We start from the raw sequence: 23,775 nt of genomic DNA on the forward strand, positions 1-23,775 counted from the left end.
GTTTTATTTAAAAATGGGTTACCGGATGCTCCACCCAAGCTGTCAAGATGACGTCATCAGAGAAGGATTGCCCAAGGATTTTGAATAAAATCTGAAATGAGGGCACATGAATTTATGAGGGCACATGAATTTTGGAAAAATAAAAAAATAAATGACCCAAACAGATAAATTACAAGTTACATAGCATTATCATCTGCGGGTGTTGCGTGCACGTACAGTAGTTATCTCTATAGTAAATTTAAAGGTGCATTCACACCAGCCGTGGTAGAGGCGGCAAAAACGCACTATTCGCGCGTAGTTGGGTGCTTGAACATTTGAGTTTAATCGCTTCATTCGCATGTGAAATTCTAGTCATTCGAGACATTCACGCAGAAATTCGCGTCATGGGAGGGGCTTCTGCGACTCCGCTCACTTCCTGTAATCACGTCACTACTACAGCGAAGTCCTGTTCGGGTGCACCTCATATGTCTTGAAAAGTGAAGCCTCTGGCTCTTTGATCGCCCCCTGGTGGCTGGCTGCAGTACAAGTCATAAACCCCGCCCTCTCCATTCAAACGAATGAGACTCTGCTCTAAATAAAAAAATTATTTACACTTCCAATAAAAATTTCTGAAAGATGGTTTTGGTCCTTTAAGGTAGTTGATATCACGCTCATATATGTTCAAGTGTTCATTTTTGTAATAAGTTTCATTTTAGATAGTAATTTAATGCCATAGAAACGGGGCGTGTCGTCATGATTGGCGTGGTTAAATTGGGCGCGCGGGCGTTTGGGCGGAAGTTTGATACTGCGGCTCCGCCTCCTGTTCCACGGATGATTCCTTCTGCCCATGCCTTGGTTCCAAACTGACGTTTTTACGTAACATGGCGGCGACCATGGTTGGACATTTTTAGCTTCAATTCAATACAATGGAAGGAGGCGACGTCGCGTCATCCATCTTTTTTTTACAATCTATGGTCCTGATTGAATCCGCCGAAGTTCAGGTTTTTTTAACTTGCACGTTTCCGTCGGTGCCGCGCATTCCGTGCCTACCGTGCCGCAGGATGCTTAATCCCATCTTTGCATTGACTTAACATGTAAATCACTCGCACTTGCCGCCTCTACCGCGTCTGGTGTGAACCCTACATTACAGTTATCCTCCTTTGGTTAACAAACCTTTGATATGACATCTGATACAAAGAAAAGGCTTAAAAAAGGCCAGTAACATGGTTCCTTAATCGTAAATACATACTGTGACAAAATAGACCTAACATAGTACAACATTGTTATCTGTTTAATCTCTCGCACCTTTTTTTTCTTTCCAATCATGTCTTTTAATTTCCTGTAGAAGTTGGGTAATGCATATTCCTGACTAACATGTCTGTGTGTGTGTGTGTGTGTGTGTGTGTGTGTGTGTGTGTGTGTGTGTGTGTGTGTGTGTGTGGTAAAGTGAGAGAGTGACATTGCACTAAGCACACTCAAGGGAGTTTGTTGCCATGGTGACTTCACTGTGCTCACTCATGAGCAGTATAGCTGTTCTCTGTCAGTCTGGTCAATGCCCCCTTACAATACACATACATGCACACACAAAGATAAGAAATGCCATTTTGCTCACCAAATATACATTATCTCATTCTGTTAAAATAAAAATGATCATCGTTAAAGCTACCATAACACACGCTGCATATCTGATGTTAATCTGGAGTACCTATAGATGATTATCAGTCATGTGACCTTTTACGTCATCCGCCCTTTTTTCACCTTACTGCCGCCATCTTGAGTACCTACCAAGTACCAGTAGGCTACCGACAAGCATTGGCAAGCTTGCTACGATTTACAGATTTCTTATCTTTTACTGTCTATGATTCTTACGGATACAGGAAATGGCTTCGAAAGACAATATTTTGCACCTCGACTGTCATGAAAAGAAACGCTACTATCGCATGCAACTCATGACTCATGATACGCATGGCTTACCCCTGATACATCAGCTGGACCGGTATTCGAAAAAAACTTTGGCACAGAAATACTCTGTCACATGTCAAACTGTGTTGTTTATGTTTATTTAAAAGAAACCCTTTTCATTACTTTTATTTTTAAGATTTACGTACGGGTAAAACTATGCATTATTTAGTAGGTTTTGTTTATCTCATAAGCAAACATTTGTTGCTGTGATTCACGTTAAAGAACATCAGTTCAGCATGCCAGACTACTTTAAGGGTACCATCTAAACACACAAATATACTGTAATACTAATGTAATGCTTATATTACATAAAATAAACGTATCGGCAGTGCTATTACAGAAGTTTCTAAAATGAAAGTGTTCTAGCCTTTATAGTGTACTTGAATAAAATGCATTGAATTAAAAAGGGGCAATAACAAGGCAAGTGTCTTCAAAGCCCATGATGACAACGCTTTTTCATACAAGGTGATAATGAAACCGTGTACAGCTCTCTAGACTGCTCATTTAGCCCTAGACACAAATTAAAATAAGATGACTAAATTCCTGCAAGCCTCCAGTGTGGGAGGCTGGGATCCAGTGTGAGCAAATAGTAAATATAGACTAAATGCTCATGATATTAACCATCATATTCTCTGCACCATATAGTACATAAATTATGTTTCAGGTGCTAATTGATGTTTTGGGATTATAACTGCCAGATCCTCCATAATCCCTTATTTATCAATACCAATTCTCCAACTTTACTAAGGGCTGTTTTAATGACATATCTGATTAGCTATGGGATTAAAGGTGGGGTGCATGATCTGGAAAAGCCAATGTTGACATTTGAAATCACCTAAACAAACACGCACCTACCCCAATAGAATCTGGACCTTCTTGTGATAGACCCGCCCCACACATACGCAGCCCATAAAACAATGTTGGTTAGTAGACACGCCCCCTACTGCTGATTGGCTACAAGTATGTTCTGGTACTCGGCCCGACTCCCGTGTGTTTTTCAAAAATCATGCACCCCACCTTTACGTTTGCTCATGTTGCACGGGGTTGACAAAGTATTGCAATGCGGCTGCTAAGGTGCATTAACTTCTTTTTTTTCTTCCTTTTCTTGGTTCTTTCTTTTCGTGGTTGCATTCTGCCCTAAATCAAATAAACTCACTACATTTTGATATTCTGGGCCCTATAGCTTGGGTTTGTTTATAAATATTAATCTGCAGAAGTCAGCCCAGTAAGATGTATAAACCAGATAATGTTACAGATAATATTCAAATAGCAAACACAGCAAATGTATTCAGGACAACTGCAGAATAACTTGTCTCACTAGCACTTTATCTGAGTTTAAAGTCCACATGAAATCGAAACTGCCCATGTTTACTTTGTTAGCACACATTACTAGTTTGTCATCAAACAAATCATGCAATCAATTAGTGCAAGTTAATTCACAAACAATTGTCTTTGTAATTTTTAAACCAAAGGGTTGTGCTTCTTAATACTTATTTGTGCGTCTTCGTTTTCTTTCCTCGCATCCTCACGTCTTAGCTTAGATGCGAGGAAAGGATGCGAGGATGGAGGTGTCGAATTAAAGGACCAGTGTGGGTTTTTTAGTGGCATCTACAGTATTAGTGAGATCAGTGTTGGGGAAAGTTACTTTTAAAGGGACAGTAGGTAGGGTTTTAAGTGTTTTATTAATCAAAATCAATGTCTTTATTCATAAATATGTCCTTGTTGGTGACCTCTGCCAGTGATCGGACTTTTCTTTGTAAGTTTAGAATTTCTTCTCTTTACTTACATTGAACGGGTAAGTCCAAGGACGCTTCCATGTCGTTCCGCCGTATTGATAAACTATAATAGCAGAGAGGGACAAAAAGCACTAGCCTACCAACATGTTTCCACAACTCGTTTTCATTCAAAACACATGAACTAGCTGAAACGGACAAGGAGATCAGTGTTTACATAACGGGTACCGTAGTTGCAACACGCATTTGGAAAGGCGAGGTGCTAGAGAGCACTACTCGTTTGAATGCAAAATACAATTTCACCACTAGATGGGGGTAAATCCTACTTATTGTCCCTTTAAGAGTAATGCATTACAATATTGAGTTACATCCAAAAAAGTAACTAATTGCGTTACTTAGTTACTTTTCATGGAAAGTAATCCTTACGTTATTTTTTTTTAGTTACTTTTGCGTTACTTTTTCTTGGCTAAGGCTTGATCTCTTTCAGGCCTTGCAGGTGTTTTTTATGACTGAAAAGTTCTGCAGTCAGAAATCGCATATTTCATCACAAAAATGTCGCTCTGGCCTGCCATCTCAGTTTCTGACTCAAACTGTTCCCGCACAGGCGTGTAAGCATAGAGTGCATAATGTGACTACGTTTAGTTTAAAACATTATTTTTTAATCGAATTAATTAAACTAAAAAAGTAACTTGCATTACTTTTTAACTCTTTCGCCGACAAAGTTTTTTTTTAAAGTTGCCAGCCAGCGGCAGCGTTTTTCATGATTTTCACAAAAGTTTAATGCCTTCCAGAAACTGTTCTTCTTTAAATATATAAACATACAATATATCAAATGAAAGAACAGACCCTCTGCTTTCATCCTACCTTCAGCAGTTCTTTTGTAATCAGCTTTTGAATATGGGTAGGTTTCTGCAAAAACACCACATTTTGAGCAAAAAGCTGAGATAATTCCATTTTTGTGACTGACTTTTTATAGAGATCCTATTCAGAGCGATCTTTAAAACAGACACGGACATGCAGCCGCTTGCCATAGGGCAATACGTCCGGGTTTAAAAAGTTGCAGAAGCGGATAATAGTGGTATTGCGGAAAGCCGTAAATACTCGTCATTGGCAAGGTAACGTTATATCTTGATTGACGAGATATCTCGTCAATGGCGGCGAAAGAGTTACTCAAAAAAGTAACTCAAATATTAATGTGTACATTTAAAAACTAATGCGTTACTTTACTCATTACTTCAGAAAAGTAATATTATTACGTAATGCACGTTACTTGTAATGTGTTACCGCCAACACTGGTGAGAATGCGAATTGCATCCAACCTCAATTTCAAAATGCAAAGAGAATCTACGGTAGCTGCAACAGGACTAACGTCATCATCAGACAACGTACTGACAAAAATTTCTACAAAACAATACAGTTTATTATGTAAGGTCTTTACACACCACTGATAATATAGTTATGTATATTATATTGCATTTCTGTCCTTCTAAAAATCCCACATTGCACCTTTAAGTGAAATAATATCCTCACTCTTTATATAAAGTTACATTAAATACAAATATTAAACAAGAAAAATACACACCCAAAACGGCACTGCACACACCTACAAAGTGGCAATTTTAACATGCTATAATAAATTATCTATATGGTTTTTGAGCTAAAACTTCACTTATTGCTCTGGGGACACCAGAGATTTATTTGACATCTTAAAAAATGATTGCGACATGCCCCCTTTAATACTAACATGCATTTGTATATATTTAAAGATGTGACAATGTGAAGGGGGAGGAGATTTATACATGCATCAAGTTTGGTTGATAAAACATGCTCATGACTCCTCAAGAAGCCTTCTCACACATCGTTTCTCGCCTCACCACGGTGCAATTAAAGAATTTCGATGTCCTGCAAGATTGTGGAGCACAATCGGTTTCCAGGAGCGAGGAAACGAGAAAGCATATTGAGAAGCCACCAAAATCTGAAATTATACTTTCCCCTCTAATAATGGGGATATACTTCCCCCCTTCTTTCTCTGATGATGTCAAACCTTTCATCTGCTGCAAGTTCCGTTTCATTCAAGTTTATCAGTTTGAGTTAGAAATACATAGCAATACTGAAGTAAAATCGGATTTAGCTTCTGTTTTATGAAGACTTTAAAATGATTTCATGTTATTCCCACACTAATCATCACAATTATCACCATTACAAAGAACAGCACCGCTTTCATTCACATTCACCGTAGAGCGACTATTACTTAGCCAGACTCCCTGACACCTGGTTACACAAGGTGACGAGTGCTTTCACTGTGCGGGCGTTTGCAAGATTGAGTGGCATTCAGGGGCAAGACATACAGAAGATTGTTTGTGTGCTGAAGTGTGTGGGATGGCCGATGAGAGGCAATGTGTTATTAAAAGTGGCCATGCTAGATGTTTTCACTGTGCATTTCTTGCTACTTAAGGTAGAGAAAAATCCTGTTTCTAGTGTTTCTATAGCTCAAGTTGGTACAGCATTGCATCAGCACGCAAAAAGCTTGTGGGTTCCATCCCAAGAAACACATATACTGATGAAATGTGTATCTTGTAATGCACTGTAACCAGCTTTGGATAAAAGTGTCTTCCAAATGCAAAAATGAATACACTATACAGCTGTTTACTGTATATACTATACTTTGTAGCCTATATTAGGGGTGGGCCGATCCAGACCTTTTTTGCTGGATGGGGTATCGGACTAAATCTGATACTGTGCATTACTCATGGTTGTTACTGTCATGCTATAGAAAAGTCAGACTAAAAGATATTTCAGGTCACAAAAACTGAATGGTGTGGTGCTTGCGGAGTCAATGCACTGAAGTAGGGGTGAATTAAAGGCATCATACACACTAGGGATGTGCATCGATGCATCGCGTTCCCATTAAAAATACCTGTCTGAAATCGATTCTGAATCGCAAGGCTCCGATTCTGTGTTTCATGCACAGCTTGTGCATGTACTAAAGCTCCGTGATCAGTAGGAAGTCCTTATTGATCTAAAATCACTATTAGTTTGAGTCGTTTATAATGTGCATTTAAAAAAGCAACACTCGTCAAACACAATCATTCAAAATATTCTTTATTATAATTAAAATACCTGAAACAATAAGAAGAACAGCAATATAAATATGCCTCTAAATAATTCCTGGAATAGCGTTTTGTAATGATATTTCTTCTGTGGCACAAATGGAGTTTCTGCACGAGAGCGCCCTCTGGCTTTTGGATGTGGCGGCATTTTACCGTAATTCATTCAAATTCATTCATTGAGAAAACGCGCATTGGCCCGATTAATTGTCACAACCCTAATACACACACAAGCAATAACCAAATTTTAAACATCTGATTAAAAAGTCTCTAAAAAGCCGCCGGATGAAAGCAATACACTACGTGCCTAGCATATACAAAATCTGTGGGAAGATGCTTTAAGCACATTAGGGGCCATTCACATGTCGCGCCTAAAAGTACACAATGTACAGTATTGTTCAAAATAATAGCAGTACAATGTGACTAACCAGAATAATCAAGGTTTTTAGTATATTTTTTTATTGCTACGTGGCAAACAAGTTACCAGTAGGTTCAGTAGATTCTCAGAAAACAAATGAGACCCAGCATTCATGATATGCACGCTCTTAAGGCTGTGCAATTGGGCAATTAGTTGAATTAGTTAAAAGGGGTGTGTTCAAAAAAATAGCAGTGTGGCATTCAATCACTGAGGTCATCAATTTTGTGAAGAAACAGGTGTGAATCAGGTGGCCCTATTTAAGGATGAACCCAACACTTGTTGAACATGGATTTGAAAGCTGAGGAAAATGGGTTGTTCAAGACATTGTTCAGAAGAACAGCGTACTTTGATTAAAAAGTTGATTGGAGAGGGGAAAACCTATAAAGAGGTGCAAAAAATGATAGGCTGTTCAGCTAAAATGATCTCCAATGCCTTAAAATGGAGAGCAAAACCAGAGAGACGTGGAAGAAAACGGAAGACAACCATCAAAATGGATAGAAGAATAACCAGAATGGCAAAGGCTCAGCCAATGATCACCTCCAGGATGATCAAAGACAGTCTGGAGTTACCTGTAAGTACTGTGACAGTTAGAAGAGGTCTGTGTGAAGCTAATTTATTTTCAAGAATCCCCCGCAAAGTCCCTCTGTTAAAAAAAGGCATGTGCAGAAGAGGTTACAATTTGCCAAAGAACACATCAACTGGCCTAAAGAGAAATGGAGGAACATTTTGTGGACTGATGAGAGTAAAATTGTTCTTTTTGGGTCCAAGGGCCACAGGCAGTTTGTGAGACAACCCCTAAACTCTGAATTCAAGCCACAGTACACAGTGAAGACAGTGAAGCATGGAGGTGCAAGCATCATGATATGGGCATGTTTCTCCTACTATGGTGTTGGGCCTATTTATCGCATACCAGGGATCATGGATCAGTTTGCATATGTTAAAATACTTGAAGAGGTCATGTTGCCCTATGCTGAAGAGGACATGCCCTTGAAATGGTTGTTTCAACAAGACAATGACCCAAAACACACTAGTAAACGGGCAAAGTCTTGGTTCCAAACCAACCAAATTAATGTTATGGAGTGGCCAGCCCAATCTCCAGACCTTAATCCAATTGAGAACTTGTGGGGTGATATCAAAAATGCTGTTTCTGAAGCAAAACCAAGAAATGTGAATGAATTGTGGAATGTTGTTAAAGAATCATAGAGTGGAATAACAGCTGAGAGGTGCCACAAGTTGGTTGACTCCATGCCACACAGATGTCAAGCAGTTTAAAAAAACTGTGGTCATAAAACTAAATATTAGTTTAGTGATTCACAGGATTGCTAAATCCCAGAAAAAAAAATGTTTGTACAAAATAGTTTTGAGTTTGTACAGTAGACACTGCTATTTTTTTGAACACACCCCTTTCAACTAATTGCCCAATTGCACAGCCTTAAGAGCGTGCATATCATGAATGCTGGGTCTTGTTTGTTTTCTGAGAATCTACTGAACCTACTGGTAACTTGTTTGCCACGTAGCAATAAAAAATATACTAAAAACCTTGATTATTCTGGTTAGTCACATTGTACTGCTATTATTTTGAACAAGACTGTAACTACAGAAGAGTCAAGTTTTAAATAGGAAAAATATTGAAACTCTTTGGTCATTTTTTTGTGTGATGCTAATGGTCTAATCAGATTCAATGGATTATGCTAAGCTATGCTAAAAGTGGTACCGCCAGACCCGGAGATCAGCTGAATGGATTCCAAAATGCTAAAAATCAAATGTTTAACTCTATGGGAGCTGGAAAATGAGCCTATTTTCAAAAAAATGGAGTGTCTCTTTAACTCGATGCGATGCGGACGCCCCTAAAAAAAACTACCATGTCGCGACTGTGTCGCTTCCATTATAAGCGTTCATACCGCTTGCCTACATATGAAATAACGAACTTGAGCACGCAAAATATGTGTTATGTGAACGGCCCCTTATCCTGTGCTCAGGATGCGCATAAGCGCTATAGTAACACTCAGCACTGAAGTCGTATATGTGTGCGTGTGTATATATATATATATATATATATATATATATATATGTCATTTCACAGGTTAAGGTCTGGGCTTTGACTAGGCCACTCCAAATGGCGCATTTTGTTTTTCTTAAGCCAGTCTGTAGTGGATTTACTACAATGCTTAAGGTCATTGTCCTGTTGCATCAACTAACTTCTACTGAGCTTCAACTGGTGGACAGCCACCCTGACATTATCCTTAACTTAATAATTAATTTTACCCTCGATGATGGCAAGTGGTCCAGGCCAAGAGGCAGCAAAGCAAGCCCAAATCATGATGTTCCCTCCACCATACTTCACTGTTGGGATGATGTTTTGATGTTGGTAAGCTGTGCCCATTTTCCCAAAAAGTTTCATCAATCCATAAAATATTTTCCCAGTATCACTGGGGTTTGTCAAGGTGCTCTTTGGCAAACTTCAGGCTCACAGCAATGTTTTTCGGGAGAGCAGCGGCTTCCTCCGTGGTGTACTGTCATAGACACCGTTCCTGTCCAAAGACTTGCGTATGGTAGACTCAGGAACAGAGCTGTGTGCCCGTTCCAATGATGTCTTCAAGCCTTTAGCTGTTACTTCTTTACTTCATTGAGTATTCTGCATAGTGTCTTAGGAGTCATCTTGACTGTGCGCCCACTTCTAGGAAGGGTAGCTACAGTATTTAACTGTCTCCATTTATAGACAATTTGTGTAGACTAAGTGTAGACTGATGGAGGTCTAAACATTTTGAGATTGTTTTGTATCCCTTTTCAGCCTTATGGAGTGCAACATCCCTTGATCAGATATCTTTATAAGAGCATGGTTCAGAAGAGCTGATGCTTCTTAAGGACAGCAATCTTAAAATGTGTGAGTGTCTTAATATCAATCAAAGTTGCACTAAACAACACATTTAAACTCATTTTATTAATTGGACTCCAGTTTGCCAGCTTCTGACAAAAAAAGCTTTCAATAAAGTAATTAGTCCATGGGCTCACTTACATTTTCCTCCACCACTGTTAATGTTTAATGGGTGTTTCCAAAAAAGACACAAAAAACTGGAATTATTTATGTCTTGTGAGCTTATGCACATCGTGTTTGTTTATTGTTGTGACCTAGATGAGGATCAGATAACATTTTATGGCAAATCACTGTAAAAAACCAGTTCATTCCTAGGGGTTCATATACTTTTTCTTGCCACTGTATATATATATGTATTTATTTAAAAAGACTAGGATCGGGATTGGTATCGGCTGATACTCAGAATTCAGGTAAAAATCGAAATTAGATCGGTATGGAAAAAGTGTTATCAACCCGCCCCTAGCCTATATAGCTCTTTTTTTACTAAAGGCACTTTATTTGCATGATTTTATAAAGCTCTGTCACATGACTCACATGCATTTAACCATTTTAACCATGGCTCTGTAAATGTCAACAGGAAACAAGGTCAGTGTCTGGTGCCAAAGGGTGTTGCTGTGGAAATGTTGCTTAATGCACCTAACCATAGATTTTATTTCAATGCATGCAAACAAGAGGGGGTCCACACTTAAAACAAAACTGAAACCTCACTAGCTTAATCCCAATACTCATCGTGCATATACAAAACTGCAAAAATTGTTAACATTACATCTTACATTTATGCATTTGGCAGACACTTTTATCCAAAGCGACTTAGTCTCTATACAGTACTTTGTATCAGTATGTGTGTTCCCACAATGTCATCTCAAATCATAAATGGAAATAACTGTGATTAAGCATGTTTGTTTATGAATGAATAAAGGCTGCTATGCACAGATCATTTGGCTTGTGGAATGACAGCAGAGGATTATGATGACGATTGAGTATTACCCATCATGCTCTGGGTCATTGGCCCATATGGGCCCCCCCATGTCTACAGGGTGTTTGCTCTATATACACTCAAATCTAGATCGTGACAGATCAATACGGTGCCACACACTCACCATTTTCTCAGTTGCTTTTAATCTAGTTGTCTTCCTTCACCTGTTTCATCTCTCTCTTTCTCTCTAGCGCTCTTTCTGAATGTGTGACTTTAAGTGACCCGCACAAATACAAATTGCTTTTAGACTGAAAGACTCGAAAATCAATAAATCCTGCCTTCTGACTCACACAATAGGGAATGAACACAAGAACAATACTGTACATGCGACACACATGCAACATACACAAACACATCACAAATCCAGATTTATGTTTTGCATTGACTTGACTGCAACAACTACTGATACTTTATTATTGCGATACAAATGCTTTGATAGTAGATCTGTTGGGTCGAAGACATTACGTAAGTGTTCAGTAAACACAGTATCAGCGAAACATTCACAGGAAGGAAAGGCAAACCACAAAAAAGCCACAGTGAAACATTTGATCCAAATGTTTTTGTGCTGTCATGCAAATGATTCATTTGCTTACCAGTCTTTATTGCTTCAGTAGCCTACTTGTGCCACAACATCGCAAACATTGCCATTGTAATACAGCCCATAGTAATTTTGGTGACTAATATAAATAATCTATATAAAGTAGTAGATACACTAATATAAAATTTTTCCACCAATACCGATAGACGATTATTCAGACCGATATCTGCCAATGCCGATAGTTTGGTGGGTATATTACCTTGCATTAACTAAATTCTGAATGTTATATATATATAATGACCTTTAATATTGAACATTAAACGAGTGATGTTTATTCTCAATTTGTATTCAGAGAGCTTCTATACAGAGAGCAAATTCATTGCATTTTCTTGTTGTCTGGATATATCAGCCTAGCCTGGCTCCGCCCTCCTACGTTCTTCCGCTTAATTTTCATTTCGCTTCAGAATAACGTCTGGGACTGCTGTGTAGAGTTTCGTTTTCTCCGGCAAAAATCTGCAGGTCCAATCAGCGAACAGCGGGGAGTGGCTAAGAACGCAGACGTTGAGGTCGTGCGCCAGACTGAGTGACATACGTCACCAAACGTTAGCGATTGGTTATGGCAGATTCAGAGTGACTCTGAGCAGATCCAATAGTTTTAAACTTCAACAGAGGACCCTCCTTAACGGAAGTAACGCTTTGCAATGGAGCGTGGCCAGACTCTCTGTACAAATGAAATGAATGTACGAGCGTCTGGTTGCACCAGGCTAATATTGTACTATCGGCCAATAGTGTGAAAAATAGCTTTTGTCGTCCGATACTGATTATTCATCTCTACAAAGTAGTTTTTTAAATCTTTTGTCTTTTAAATCATATGATAAATCCAGATGGTGGTACATTTTATAATATTATATAAAAACCGACAGTGTCAGGATCCCAAATGTTATTAAGTGTATTTAGTCTTGTTTGGTGCCAGGATCCTGACACCCCGTATATGTGTTTGTGTGGAGAGTCACGTGACCTATGTGTTATGTGTGGCACGTGCTCTCCTGTCTTTAGTCTTAACCTTACCCTCCTGTTTCCTAATTATGTATGATTAGTTTCCTCACCTGTTTGTCATTGTCCCCTAATTAGTTTCCCTATTTATATGCCATTGTGTCTCTTGTCTTTGCCGGATCATTGTGTTTGTATGTTGTCAGGAGTCTGTCTAGTTTTGTCATGCCTGTTATTATTTCATTCTTGCCTTGTTTACCCCCTCAAGGGAGTTTCTGTTCATTAATAAAAGTCTTTTGAGTTGAGAGCTGTCTGCACTTGGGTTCATCTTCCACCATCCCTGACAGACAGCAATTTAAGGGTCAATGATGTGACGTTAATTATTTTGTGTCCGTAAAATAAATTTGCAGATTTCTTGCATACATTCTGTTTTTGAACTCTTAAACTTTAAGTTTTATTTTTATAATTGCAAAAATGTCAATGTGGTGTAACCGGTCTGTGTCATTTGGTGTAACTAGCAGTATTGGGGGTAACGCATTACAAGTAACGCGCATTACGTAATAATATTACTTTTCTGAAGTAACGAGTAAAGTCATGCATTACTTTATAAATGTACACATTAATATTACTAGTAATGTGAGTTACTTTTCAGTTTAATTAATTAAATTTTTTGATGATTACGCTTACATGCCTTCAAGGTGGATAAATATTTAATATCTCTCATTCTTTGCCGCAACTTTGCAAGCGGTTACACCATTTGACATTTTCAGGTCCATTCAGCCTTAAAGGAACAGTATGTAGGATTGTGGCCAAAACTGGTATTGCAATAACAAAACTAGTGGCTAAAACTGGTACTGCAATCATACAAATGGTGGCCAATACACAAAATGACAACATAAACATCAGTTGAGGGCTGCAACTCCATTTTTTTAAATGAAATATCCTGGCCAAACCACTGTTGTCAGTGATATAAGTATTTGAAATGAAAATTATTTCTTAATGTCTAGTGACATATCAGGGACATTTTATGATTAATTGATATCAGTTTCTTACATACTGCTCCTTTAACTTTCATAAAAATGATGCAAATGTAAATTTTTACTGCATAAAATTAACACAAATGCACTGTGCATTGAAATAAACCTGATGCATGCTTTTAAAACAAGTTTTAAAACAATGAATTTCTCATCTTGCCAAACGTTTTTGCCACTGACCTTTAAACGTGCTAAACTAAAGTTACAAAGTAAAGAGAGTTTGAGACAGTCAGTACTGATGTGGTCTGAGATACAGCTCTCATCACATCACAGATAAACAGAAAGACATTGCAATTTGGCTCTGTACAGAATGGGGGGATACAAGGTCATACAAGACAAGAGTTGCCATGGAAACCACCCAAAACTCGAACTGCACCAGTCACGCAAAGTAAACAGGGTTGAACGGTAGGCCATGTGATCGTGTGGCAGAAAGCGAGAGAGGGCATCCCAGCTGAACGAGACGGTCCACGTTCGCCCGCTGATCAGAACAAAATCATTGACAGCACACCAGCACTTACAACACCATCACCTGCTGTCCGGCACCACAGAGACCCACATTAACATCCATATGTCTCTGATGGGTACAACTGCTACTTTAATTATTAATAACAGTAGGATAGTTCCTTTAATTAATGTACATAAAAACACATTTTTGTAGTCGTAGTCACAGTCTGACGCACTGCTAAGTAAAGTGAGTTTTGAGAAAAGATTTAATGTCGTCTTATCTGAAATAATACATTTTCAAGTCCGGGCCACTTCACATTTCCAGACACCCACATGCACAACGCACGTTCCATACCAAACCTGCACTCGTGCACATCTCTACAGCAGAAAAGATTTTTTAATCTGTTTGAGGTCAGTTCGTGTCCTGCAGGTAATGACAGACCCCGTCCGTGTGGCCCCTGACTGAAAGAGCAGGGTGCATTAGGGTGGTTCAGAAGCAAAGCGCCCTCTGTAATCTAACAACGACTATGGCCTTGAGCGCACGCCCACAACCGCATCTTTCTGCTAAACTGGAGGTTCTCCCAGAACCACAGTCCTTAAATAGCGTTGGAGGTACAGTTCGAGAACACAAACCATGGGTCTTAAACTACTCTGTGTATGCAGGAGATATTGTTGGACACATGAAGTCTGGATGGTTAAATCAATTATTTGACTTGGGCCAGTAAGCAACCACCCAGAAGACCCCCGCTCTAGTAACCATCTAGAACATTTTGCTGAGATGTTGCACAGCAATTTTAGTTTAGTTGGAACGACTGCACCTCAAACACAGTAAGCTATATTATGTGAATGGTTCGTACAATTTGTTATGATCCTCATCGTTACCATACAAATAAACTGACTTTATATTGAAATAACTTATCACTTCTCAAAATGCACATTTAATCCATTAATGGATGCTTGGCTAGGTAGTGTTAAAACCAAATCTGAGCAAAGACCCAGTGTTTTATAAATGACCTACAATGACACACATACTACACACAAGCATATCGCACTGCTCTGGCAGATTAACTGAACAAAAAGCAAATCCTTCTCTCTCGTTGTATTCATATTTCTCTGTGTACCAGCAGAGGACATCTAATCTCTACATGTTCACACAGTCTGTTCAAAGCGCAGTGCCAACATCAGCCAGGACAGACAAACACACAATCACACACATCGTGTTTATGACATGGTGGTGACTTTTCATTGGCTTTTATACTGACCTAATGATATTTTCTGACTCTTATGCTTAAAAACCTTAACCTAGAAAGATTTTGTATTTTTATTTAGATATGTTTGGCTTATTTTAAGTAGAGATCGACCGATACTCATTTTTTAAACCGATGCCAATAACAAATATTTGGATGCTTATGTGCCCGATAACCGATATGCTAAACCGATTTTTATTTACTGTTATACTTCTTTTTTTGACATAATAATTACTACAACACTACTGAACTGAACAAACCCTTATAATAATAATAATCATTATCACAATCACTCCCTCTTTGCATACAAAGTAATAAATAGAGGGGTCTGAAAGAGTGAAGAATAATATTAATTTAATGAATAATGTAGAAACTATATTCCCAATACATGGACCATTCCAAACACCCCTATCATTTCGTCAGAAATGGACTGATCCAAAATTCGCGCTGCGGTTGGCAGCGGGAGAGAGAGAAAAGTATAGCGGAGTTGGCTGCTTGTTATACATAGTTTATAGAGTAAAACAGGTGGATTAAGTGCCTTTTTTGGAATAATATGGTTGTTTTGACCAGCAACATGTAGCCTTCAGCAGTCCAACAAGTAGTTGGCAAAGAGGTTTTACAAATAATATCACTGACTGAAATACTACATTCAGGAAAGTAACATACAAAACGGCTTATATATCACTGAATTTCTTAACTGGTAATGTTATTTGATGTCAGAATAATGAATATTTTGTTGTTATAGCTTATGAAATGGCTGTTGACAGCGCTGTTATCTATGCATTTACTCACGCATTAACTGTATCAAACTGTGACCCCTTGCGGAGGTAATAAATAATTAATTAATATCCACAGACATTTATATAGATATTTTAGCAAAATAATGTTTATCTGGTAAATTTTAATATAACTTAGGGTAAATCTTGTTAAAAGCTTCAGCCTTCAACCCCGGTAAGTGAACAGCACGTGATTTTGTGAGTTCGTCTCTATTCTTGGACAAACTGCATACATTGCTTTTAATATATCAACTTATTTAACATAACATACATTAATGCACAAATAAGATGTGTTATAAATGCCTCAGATGCAAAGTAAGTATACGTAAAGTCCTTTTAATGAAGTCGCGTCACTCCGCCGTCATATTTGCTGTGCACGCTGCTGCTGCTGTGAGCTCTTCTCCTCAGATGCGTCCAGCGCGCAATTCTCAATTCTCTTGTTTATCGGTCAATCCGATATTAAAAACCCGATATCCGATCATCGGAAAATGCTCAAATATCGGGGAAAATATCGGAAAACAGATATATCGGTCGATCTCTAATTTTAAGGTCCCTTTATTTACACTTCAAAAATGCTGGGTAGTGTAAACCCATGGTGGAGAAAGTATAGGCAAACCCAAATGCTGTTTAAATTAGCCTGTGTTGGGTTTGAAATATGAACATTTATATACATTCATTTAAAGGGACATTCCACTTTTTTTGAAAATAGTCTAATTTTCCAGCTCCCCAAGAGTTAAACATTTGATTTTTACAGTTTTGGAATCCATTCAGCTGATCTCCGGGTCTGGCGGTACCACTTTTAGCATAGCTTAGCATAATCCATTGAATCTGATTAGGCCATTAGCATTGCGCTAAAAAGATTTTTAAATTTTCCCATTTAAAACTTGGTGACCCCTGGTCTAATCAGATTCAATGAATTATGCTAAGCTATGCTAAAAATGGTCCCGCCAGATCCGAAGATCGGCTGAATGGATTCCAAAATGGTAAAAATCAAATGTTTAACTCTAGAGGAGCTGGAAAATGACAATTTTTTAAAAAATAAAAAAGGTGGAGTGTCCCTTTAACCAAACAATTGGGTTTGTGCATATTTTATTAATCCATGGGTAAAAAAAAACCCAGAAATTCTCAAATAACTAGAAAATAGTCGTATTAAATTTAAGTTGTTTTCCTTGTAGGGCCCCATTCAGTTCATGTTCAGTGCAGTGTAAGATATCAGGTTTTACTTTTGTGTGTGCCCATGTGTGGGAACAATACTAGCATTGTGGGATATTTGGTTTTCTATAATGCAACAGAACCAGAAGTTTCACTCAAATGAGGTAATGTAAAGGTTATTTAGGGGCCGTTTACACAACACAGTTTAAACTAAAAACTGAAAACCTTTTATTAGTTGTGGCCATTCATTTACATGGCAATGGTATTTTGGGGACATGAAAATGCAGTTTTCAAAAGTGATGCCGTTATAGTCAAAATGCAAATTTGGTGACATTATGTGTATGCATATTATAAATGTGACATCGCCAACTACTCTACTGGAATGCACATTACAGCATTTTCCATGAGGATTGTTTTGAGAACGATGTCGGTAGGCGAAAAACTTTTCAGGATAAACTTTTCCACTTTGGTGCATTGCTGTTATGCAAACCCTTAGACAACTTTAAAATCATGCGCCTCAATCTACCTTTATTTATTTGTAAATATATCCATCCACTACATTTCCATGCGCAAACATTGCTTCAGCCCCTTGCAGTGGGATAAAACACAGAGCAGAATAGATTCACTGTGCCCGGCGTGTCATTCAATACTCCACAGCATCCTTGAAATTCAGCACAGCGTTTGAATGAACGTGAACACGCTGTGCCCAAAACACATGCTTTCATAGATAAACAAGCACACTCACACACAATCAGATACCTTGTGCTGTACTTGCCCTATATCTGGCCTTAAACACCTATAGTGCAACGTCTGTTGACCTGTACCAAAACCAGAGATCTAAAAATAGACTGCCACGTCACTATCGTAACCTACTCTGCTGCTGCATGGGGTTGCTGTTGACTGATTTTAAAGTATTTCCTAAGATTGAAGAAGATAATATGATGAAACCAACCCAATCTCAAGGCAAGTTGTGGTATAGTCACGAAATATTTTGATCTATTTATTCGTGTTCATGTCACTGAGCACGAATGTCTTGTTTGTGTCACTCAGTACAGATTTCTATAAATATTTTTTCATGTCCACAGCATGATTTTTCATGTCATTTAAAAAAAAAAAATTTTTATCACTTAGGGTTAGACTTTCTCTTACATTTCAGACATAATAACCCAAACCCCAAGCGAAAACCATTTAACAATCAGAAGAAAAACATGTAGAAACCAATCCATAAAATTACATTCTAACCCAAACCCCAAATCTAACTCCAACCCTAAGCAACAATTATTTAAAACAAAAAAAACAAAAAAGAAAGTCGTACTAGGGACACGAAAAACTATTTATAAAAATGTGTGCTGAGTGACATGAAAAAGACATTCATGCTCAATGACGGCACGGGAAAAAAAAAAAACGGAAAATCATGTCAATGAACACAAATAAATAAATCAAATATTTCGTGACTATACCACGAAATGCCTTGAGGTAGGGTTATATGAAACATGCTATATTCAGTGCATAAAGGACTGCTACACCATATTCCACTTTTACCGTAAAATAACGTAAAATAACAGACACAATAAATTGCACAAATTTTCCGTAATCCAAAAATACAGTTTTTTCTTGCAATTTTAACACTGTAAAAAAGTACAATTCTGGCAGCTAGGGTGCCAGGAAAAAAAACATAAAATAATGAGCACAATAAATTACATAAATTTTCCGTAATACAAAAATAATTTTTTCTGTTATTTTACATGACACTCAATTAAAAAGGATAGTTCACCCCAACATTAAAAATATGTCATCATTTACACAACCTCAAGTTGTTACAAACCTGTATAAATGTATTTGTTCTGCTGAACACAAATTAAGGAAGATATTGGTCATCAAGCAAGTAGATATATAGATGGCCTAAAAGTTTCTTCTCTAGACAGAAGACCAAGACCCCATTCTGATTTAATGGACCCTGTAAAGATTCACATACTGCAGTCTCATTCTTTTAAAAAGAATAGAGATTTATGGTGTGGCCTCTATCGAAGACGGATTAAATGCATCATGCTTTTCAGCTCTTAAGAGGCATATTAGAAGCTGTTCCTCTAATGGCTTCAGTATAATTACTTAGGGGTTGCTGAACATTTCTCATTGCATGCTGACTGGAGACTTCTTTGCCATTGTCTTACATTTAAATAATTCGCCTTAATAACTTCAGCAAATTCTGTGAGAAAACGACCCGCTGTGTTGGATTATCACTGCACTAATTTCAATACCATGACCACACTTTACTCGCCCACTGTCGTGACTTGGACTACTGCCTACTGTACTGTATCTCAAGCGGCTCTCTGAAAGCTTAAGGAAATTTGGTTCTCTATAAATCTAAAAGCAACATGGAAGGTTTATTGGCTATGCCAGAGCCATATATACATAATAATGAAACTTTGAAGAAGAAATTGGGCCAGGTTGCTTCTTAGGTAACACAGCAACACCATTTGGCGGATGTGGTTAACATCTAATTCAATTTGTAAACACAGTTTGGAAAGTGGGACACCGCGTTTTTGGTATCACGTTTCCGTCGCTGACGCGTTTGACACCGCCCCTTTCAGTCACGTAGACTATTTATTATTAAAAAGCAAAAATTATACTTTTAATTGTAACGTTAGCATGTGGTTTTATGTTATTACTGTACGTTTAGCAGCGGTAGACATATCACAGGGACAGACTAAGTTAACCACAACTAGTGTTGCTTTTGGGACTAGTTACTATAACTTGGTTATATTGTGAGCGTTAGGGTACAGAAAGGTACTGAGGAATAAACTCAAAATGGCTTAAACTACATGCTAAATCAAATTATTACACTACACCCGAATTCATGAAATTTTAAATCAGGACCATGCATGCATTTCACTAATAAATGGAAAACATAGATATTTACGTCAAAATAGATGCCGCACAGCATACCTGGCTTATTAATGCATACAATTGCCTCCAATCGATGATTGTGGTGGAAACTGCAGAGGATATAAAAGGAAAGCCGGGTTCTCTTGTAAAAGTGATCAACCACGCAAGTGTTGTTGTAAGGGAGAGCGAGCAATCTCCTTTTTCTCGCTCCCTCACGCGCGCGCACATACACACACACAAACGCGCTCAAATGAACAGAAGCACACCTGGCTTGAAAATCTGATCTAACGCATGCAAATATAATTCAAATCTTTCCATTGTGCCACGAGTGCATCGGTAGAGGCGTTGCATTTCTGCGAAACATTAGGTTAAATAAGCAGTTACATACAGCAAAACCCCATTACAGCCAATGTGATATCATGCAAGTCTCACAAAGAAACGTGGATACACTCGGGCGGACCCTTCCTCCCCAAGCTTTCCATTCAGCCCAACTTTTCCGTTTTAACCGATCGTATTGGATATTTTTAATACTCACAATTCAGAAGACCGGCTGTTCTAACAGGTGAATGACTCGTTTCTCGCTATTTCCTTGAGAGATGCCCGAGTTCGTGGTCCGCCTCGCCGCTCGCTGCTGACGACGCCGAGTTTCTTTCCAGCACCAGCGCGCTTTGAACAGCTCCACTGACGTCACTCCCGCGAACACGAGCAACGCCACGCCTTTCAGATAACCAGACCCCACCCAACCAGCTACGCTACAACATTTAAAGCTTATGAATGCTAGAGGCGTCAATAGTGTGTGTGGCAGCCTACCCTAACTAGTTGATGCTAAAAACTAGTTGCTTTACAATATTTTTTTACATGGTTCGTTAACGCACACATAGGCATAATTCAACCTTTATAGACTTTATAGACAACCATAAAAACGAACACATACAATTATTTATTAAGAACTACATTTTTGGTATTTGTAATGAAAACCATTGGAATTTATATTGTTGTGTATCGTATGCCAATAGGTCATTAGAGTTATGGTTAGAAATGTTATGGATTTAAATGTAAGTTTAGTACAAGCCTGCTCTGCAGACCACTGGAGTACTATTAGCGACCCCCATTGGTTTTCCCTAAATGCGCATTAATTTGTATAACACTTTTCAAAATAGACATAATTTCAAAGCAGTAACAAAAAGCACACAATAGTGTCGTACCTGTTACCCTTCTTTTTATGAAAATGTTGACGTGGCTTATTCCGTGGTAAACGATGCTGACAGGACATTGGAATATAACAGAAATAATAAAAATAGGGCTCCTCTCAGTTGTATTTCTCTCAAAAAGTCTACACTATAACACACTATTATCATCCTCCATGATAAAAAGGTATAAAAATAAAGTGGCTATTATGGGTAATCGCAGGTTGATAAAATAATATTTAACCATATACGCAATCATCGCATGTTCGCTATGGGGACTTCAAATCCCACAAGGCACTGCGGTTCTATCGTTACCATGGTTACACTCGCCGTGTACACGTCAGTTTTACAAACACTGGCAAGTTAACGAAGGTGTCTGTCAACGGTTTTCAAGCACCCTTTTGAGGTATTTAGCCGAATATTAAGGTTCAAAGTATTAGACCTATAACAAAAAAAAAAAACATACATACAAAAAGAAAGATAAATTGAGACGTATTTACCTTTGTGTTTTGTTTAATCTGCTATGGATTCGTCTGAGGGATTTTCGGCCGGTGTTCCATACGGCAAAGTTGTGGTTTTAATAAAAAGTAATCTTCACAAAGGGATTATTCATATTAAACATGTTTTTTATCTTTCTATTAGTGAGCGATGCAAGGGTGTGTGGTCCGTCTTCATAGCGTGCTCTTTGGGGGAGATTTAAGCGCTCAGCCCATCAAAATCAACTTCCGGCAGCTCTTCCGAACCACAGATGCTCCTGAAATCCTGCCTTCGGTTAATTGACCCTTCTTTTTTACAAACTTTTTTACACATTGATGTTATTGTTTATGACTAGACAACATGTGATTTATTTTAACTCACAAGATTTGACTGGGAACTAAAATGTATATAAAACGTAATTTGATTAATTTAGATTTTTTACAACATGATCCCTAATTTGTGTTGCGTTTGTGTCAAGCTTATCCCACATGCTACTGTGTTATTGTAAAATATAGAAAAACTGTGAAAATGTATAAATACTAAGACCATTAGTATTTATAGTAGTCTACATTTTTTAAAGGGGACGTCTGACCTTTTTCCACGTGTAAGTGCTATAATTGGGTCCCCAGTGCTTCTATCAACCTAGAAAATGTGAAAAAGAACAACCCAGTAACTTAGTTTTGGTAAACCATTCTTTGCAAGCATGTGAAAAAAACAGGTCATTGAAATTAGGCTCTCTTTGTGATGTCAGAAGGGAATAATACCGCCCCTTAATCTGCACATCTAACCACAGCACTGCCATTTAGTGCAGAGATCAGCTCATTTGCATTTAAAAGGGCACATTTTTGCTCACACCCACAAAGTGGCAATTTTAACATGCTATAATAAATTATCTATATGGTATTTTGAGCTAAAACTTCACATGTACTCTGGGGACACCAAAGATTTATTTTACATCTTAAAAAAGTCTTGTGAAATGTCCCCTTTAAGAATAGGTATCTTTTTTGCACTTGGTATTCTATGGGAAGTACCCAACCGTAAATAATTACTCTTCTGGGGACTAGCACAAACATAATGTGGCTTGAGATGGGAAATATACTAATGAAAACAAACATCCCTCCGGATAATGTAAACATCACCAGGCATTTGCCGTCTGTTGCCTTACTCTCATTTCTTTGGGTTGGTGGGGGTTTCAGACAGTGCTATTTTGCATAAGACAAGTATCTTTTTGCCTTGGTTAATCTTTAAAAACATTAAACGGTGCTATGACTGAAGAGCTAAAGTGATCAAACTAAAGTGTATCACGCAAATTGGGCAAATTGCCTTGTACAAACCTGTGCACTTACACCCACCAACACTAATTCATTTTAATCTCCTCCCTCTCACTCAATTTTATTATCTTGCTTTCTTTCCCCTCATTGATGTTTATTGATTATTGAAAGTCGTTTTGCACTTCCTTTTAACATATTAACTCCATGCTTTTAAAATATTTTCTTGCCTTTTATTGCCCTCCCCCTCTTATTCCAGAAAATATAAAATTATAGGGCCTGCGTGATCGTAAATGTACCTCATGCTTCAACTTCTCACCCAGCTCCTTGTCTTAACTGAATGGATTTTTTACTACTGTACAGCCAGAGCTTTATATTCATGAAAGAGTGTGGGGAGTGTATGTGTTTGTAGTAATTTGTGAGAGTCTATGTGTAAGTAAAAGTGTATGTTGTTTATACATTTAAGCATGTTTAAATGTGTGTGCTTAAGATACGTTTTTCTTGGTCTTGAAGATAAAAAATGAGGATGTTCTGAGGGCAGTGGTGGCTCTGCTGGACACACACTTGCCTGATGTTGGCCCCAAAGACGTTCACGAAACAGTACATTGCCCTGGGGTACAGACCCTTATTTTGGCAAGGGACCATGCAGGTACGTCAAGCACCCTTTTTAAGGCATAGAAGAAACATCCAACATTATTCTGTATTACTGAGTTATGACCTGCGGTT

General features: G+C 38.1%; 2 protein-coding genes across 12 annotated transcripts in view; one reads left to right on the top strand and one right to left on the bottom strand.

Annotated features, from left to right (window-relative positions):
- The window catches only part of smpd3 (sphingomyelin phosphodiesterase 3), a 62,877-nt gene extending 40,940 nt beyond the window's left edge, over positions 1 to 21,937 (bottom strand). The window contains exon 1 of one of the 3 annotated variants that reach the window (XM_055191788.2): positions 21,805 to 21,937. The gene's annotated coding sequence lies outside the window, so the exon portion shown is untranslated. Of the gene's footprint in view, positions 1 to 20,177; positions 20,322 to 20,652; positions 20,813 to 21,804 lie in introns of those variants that run through there. The other 2 variants (XM_055191783.2, XM_055191786.2) reach the window with 2 other exon arrangements.
- LOC129433245 (uncharacterized) overlaps positions 1 to 23,775 on the top strand; it is a 71,459-nt gene that overhangs the window by 38,131 nt on the left and 9,553 nt on the right. For 7 of the 9 annotated variants that reach the window (XM_055191789.2, XM_055191792.2, XM_055191796.2 and 4 more), the window contains exons 1-3: positions 21,604 to 21,710; positions 21,947 to 22,075; positions 23,563 to 23,698. In XM_055191789.2, coding sequence (XP_055047764.2) covers positions 21,953 to 22,075; positions 23,563 to 23,698 — 259 coding nt within the window. In that variant the 5' untranslated portion in view covers positions 21,604 to 21,710; positions 21,947 to 21,952. Of the gene's footprint in view, positions 1 to 21,603; positions 21,711 to 21,946; positions 22,076 to 23,562; positions 23,699 to 23,775 lie in introns of those variants that run through there. The other 2 variants (XM_055191790.2, XM_055191793.2) reach the window with 2 other exon arrangements.

Source organism: Misgurnus anguillicaudatus, chromosome 6, assembly GCF_027580225.2.
Source record: "Misgurnus anguillicaudatus chromosome 6, ASM2758022v2, whole genome shotgun sequence".
Taxonomy (NCBI): domain Eukaryota; kingdom Metazoa; phylum Chordata; class Actinopteri; order Cypriniformes; family Cobitidae; genus Misgurnus; species Misgurnus anguillicaudatus.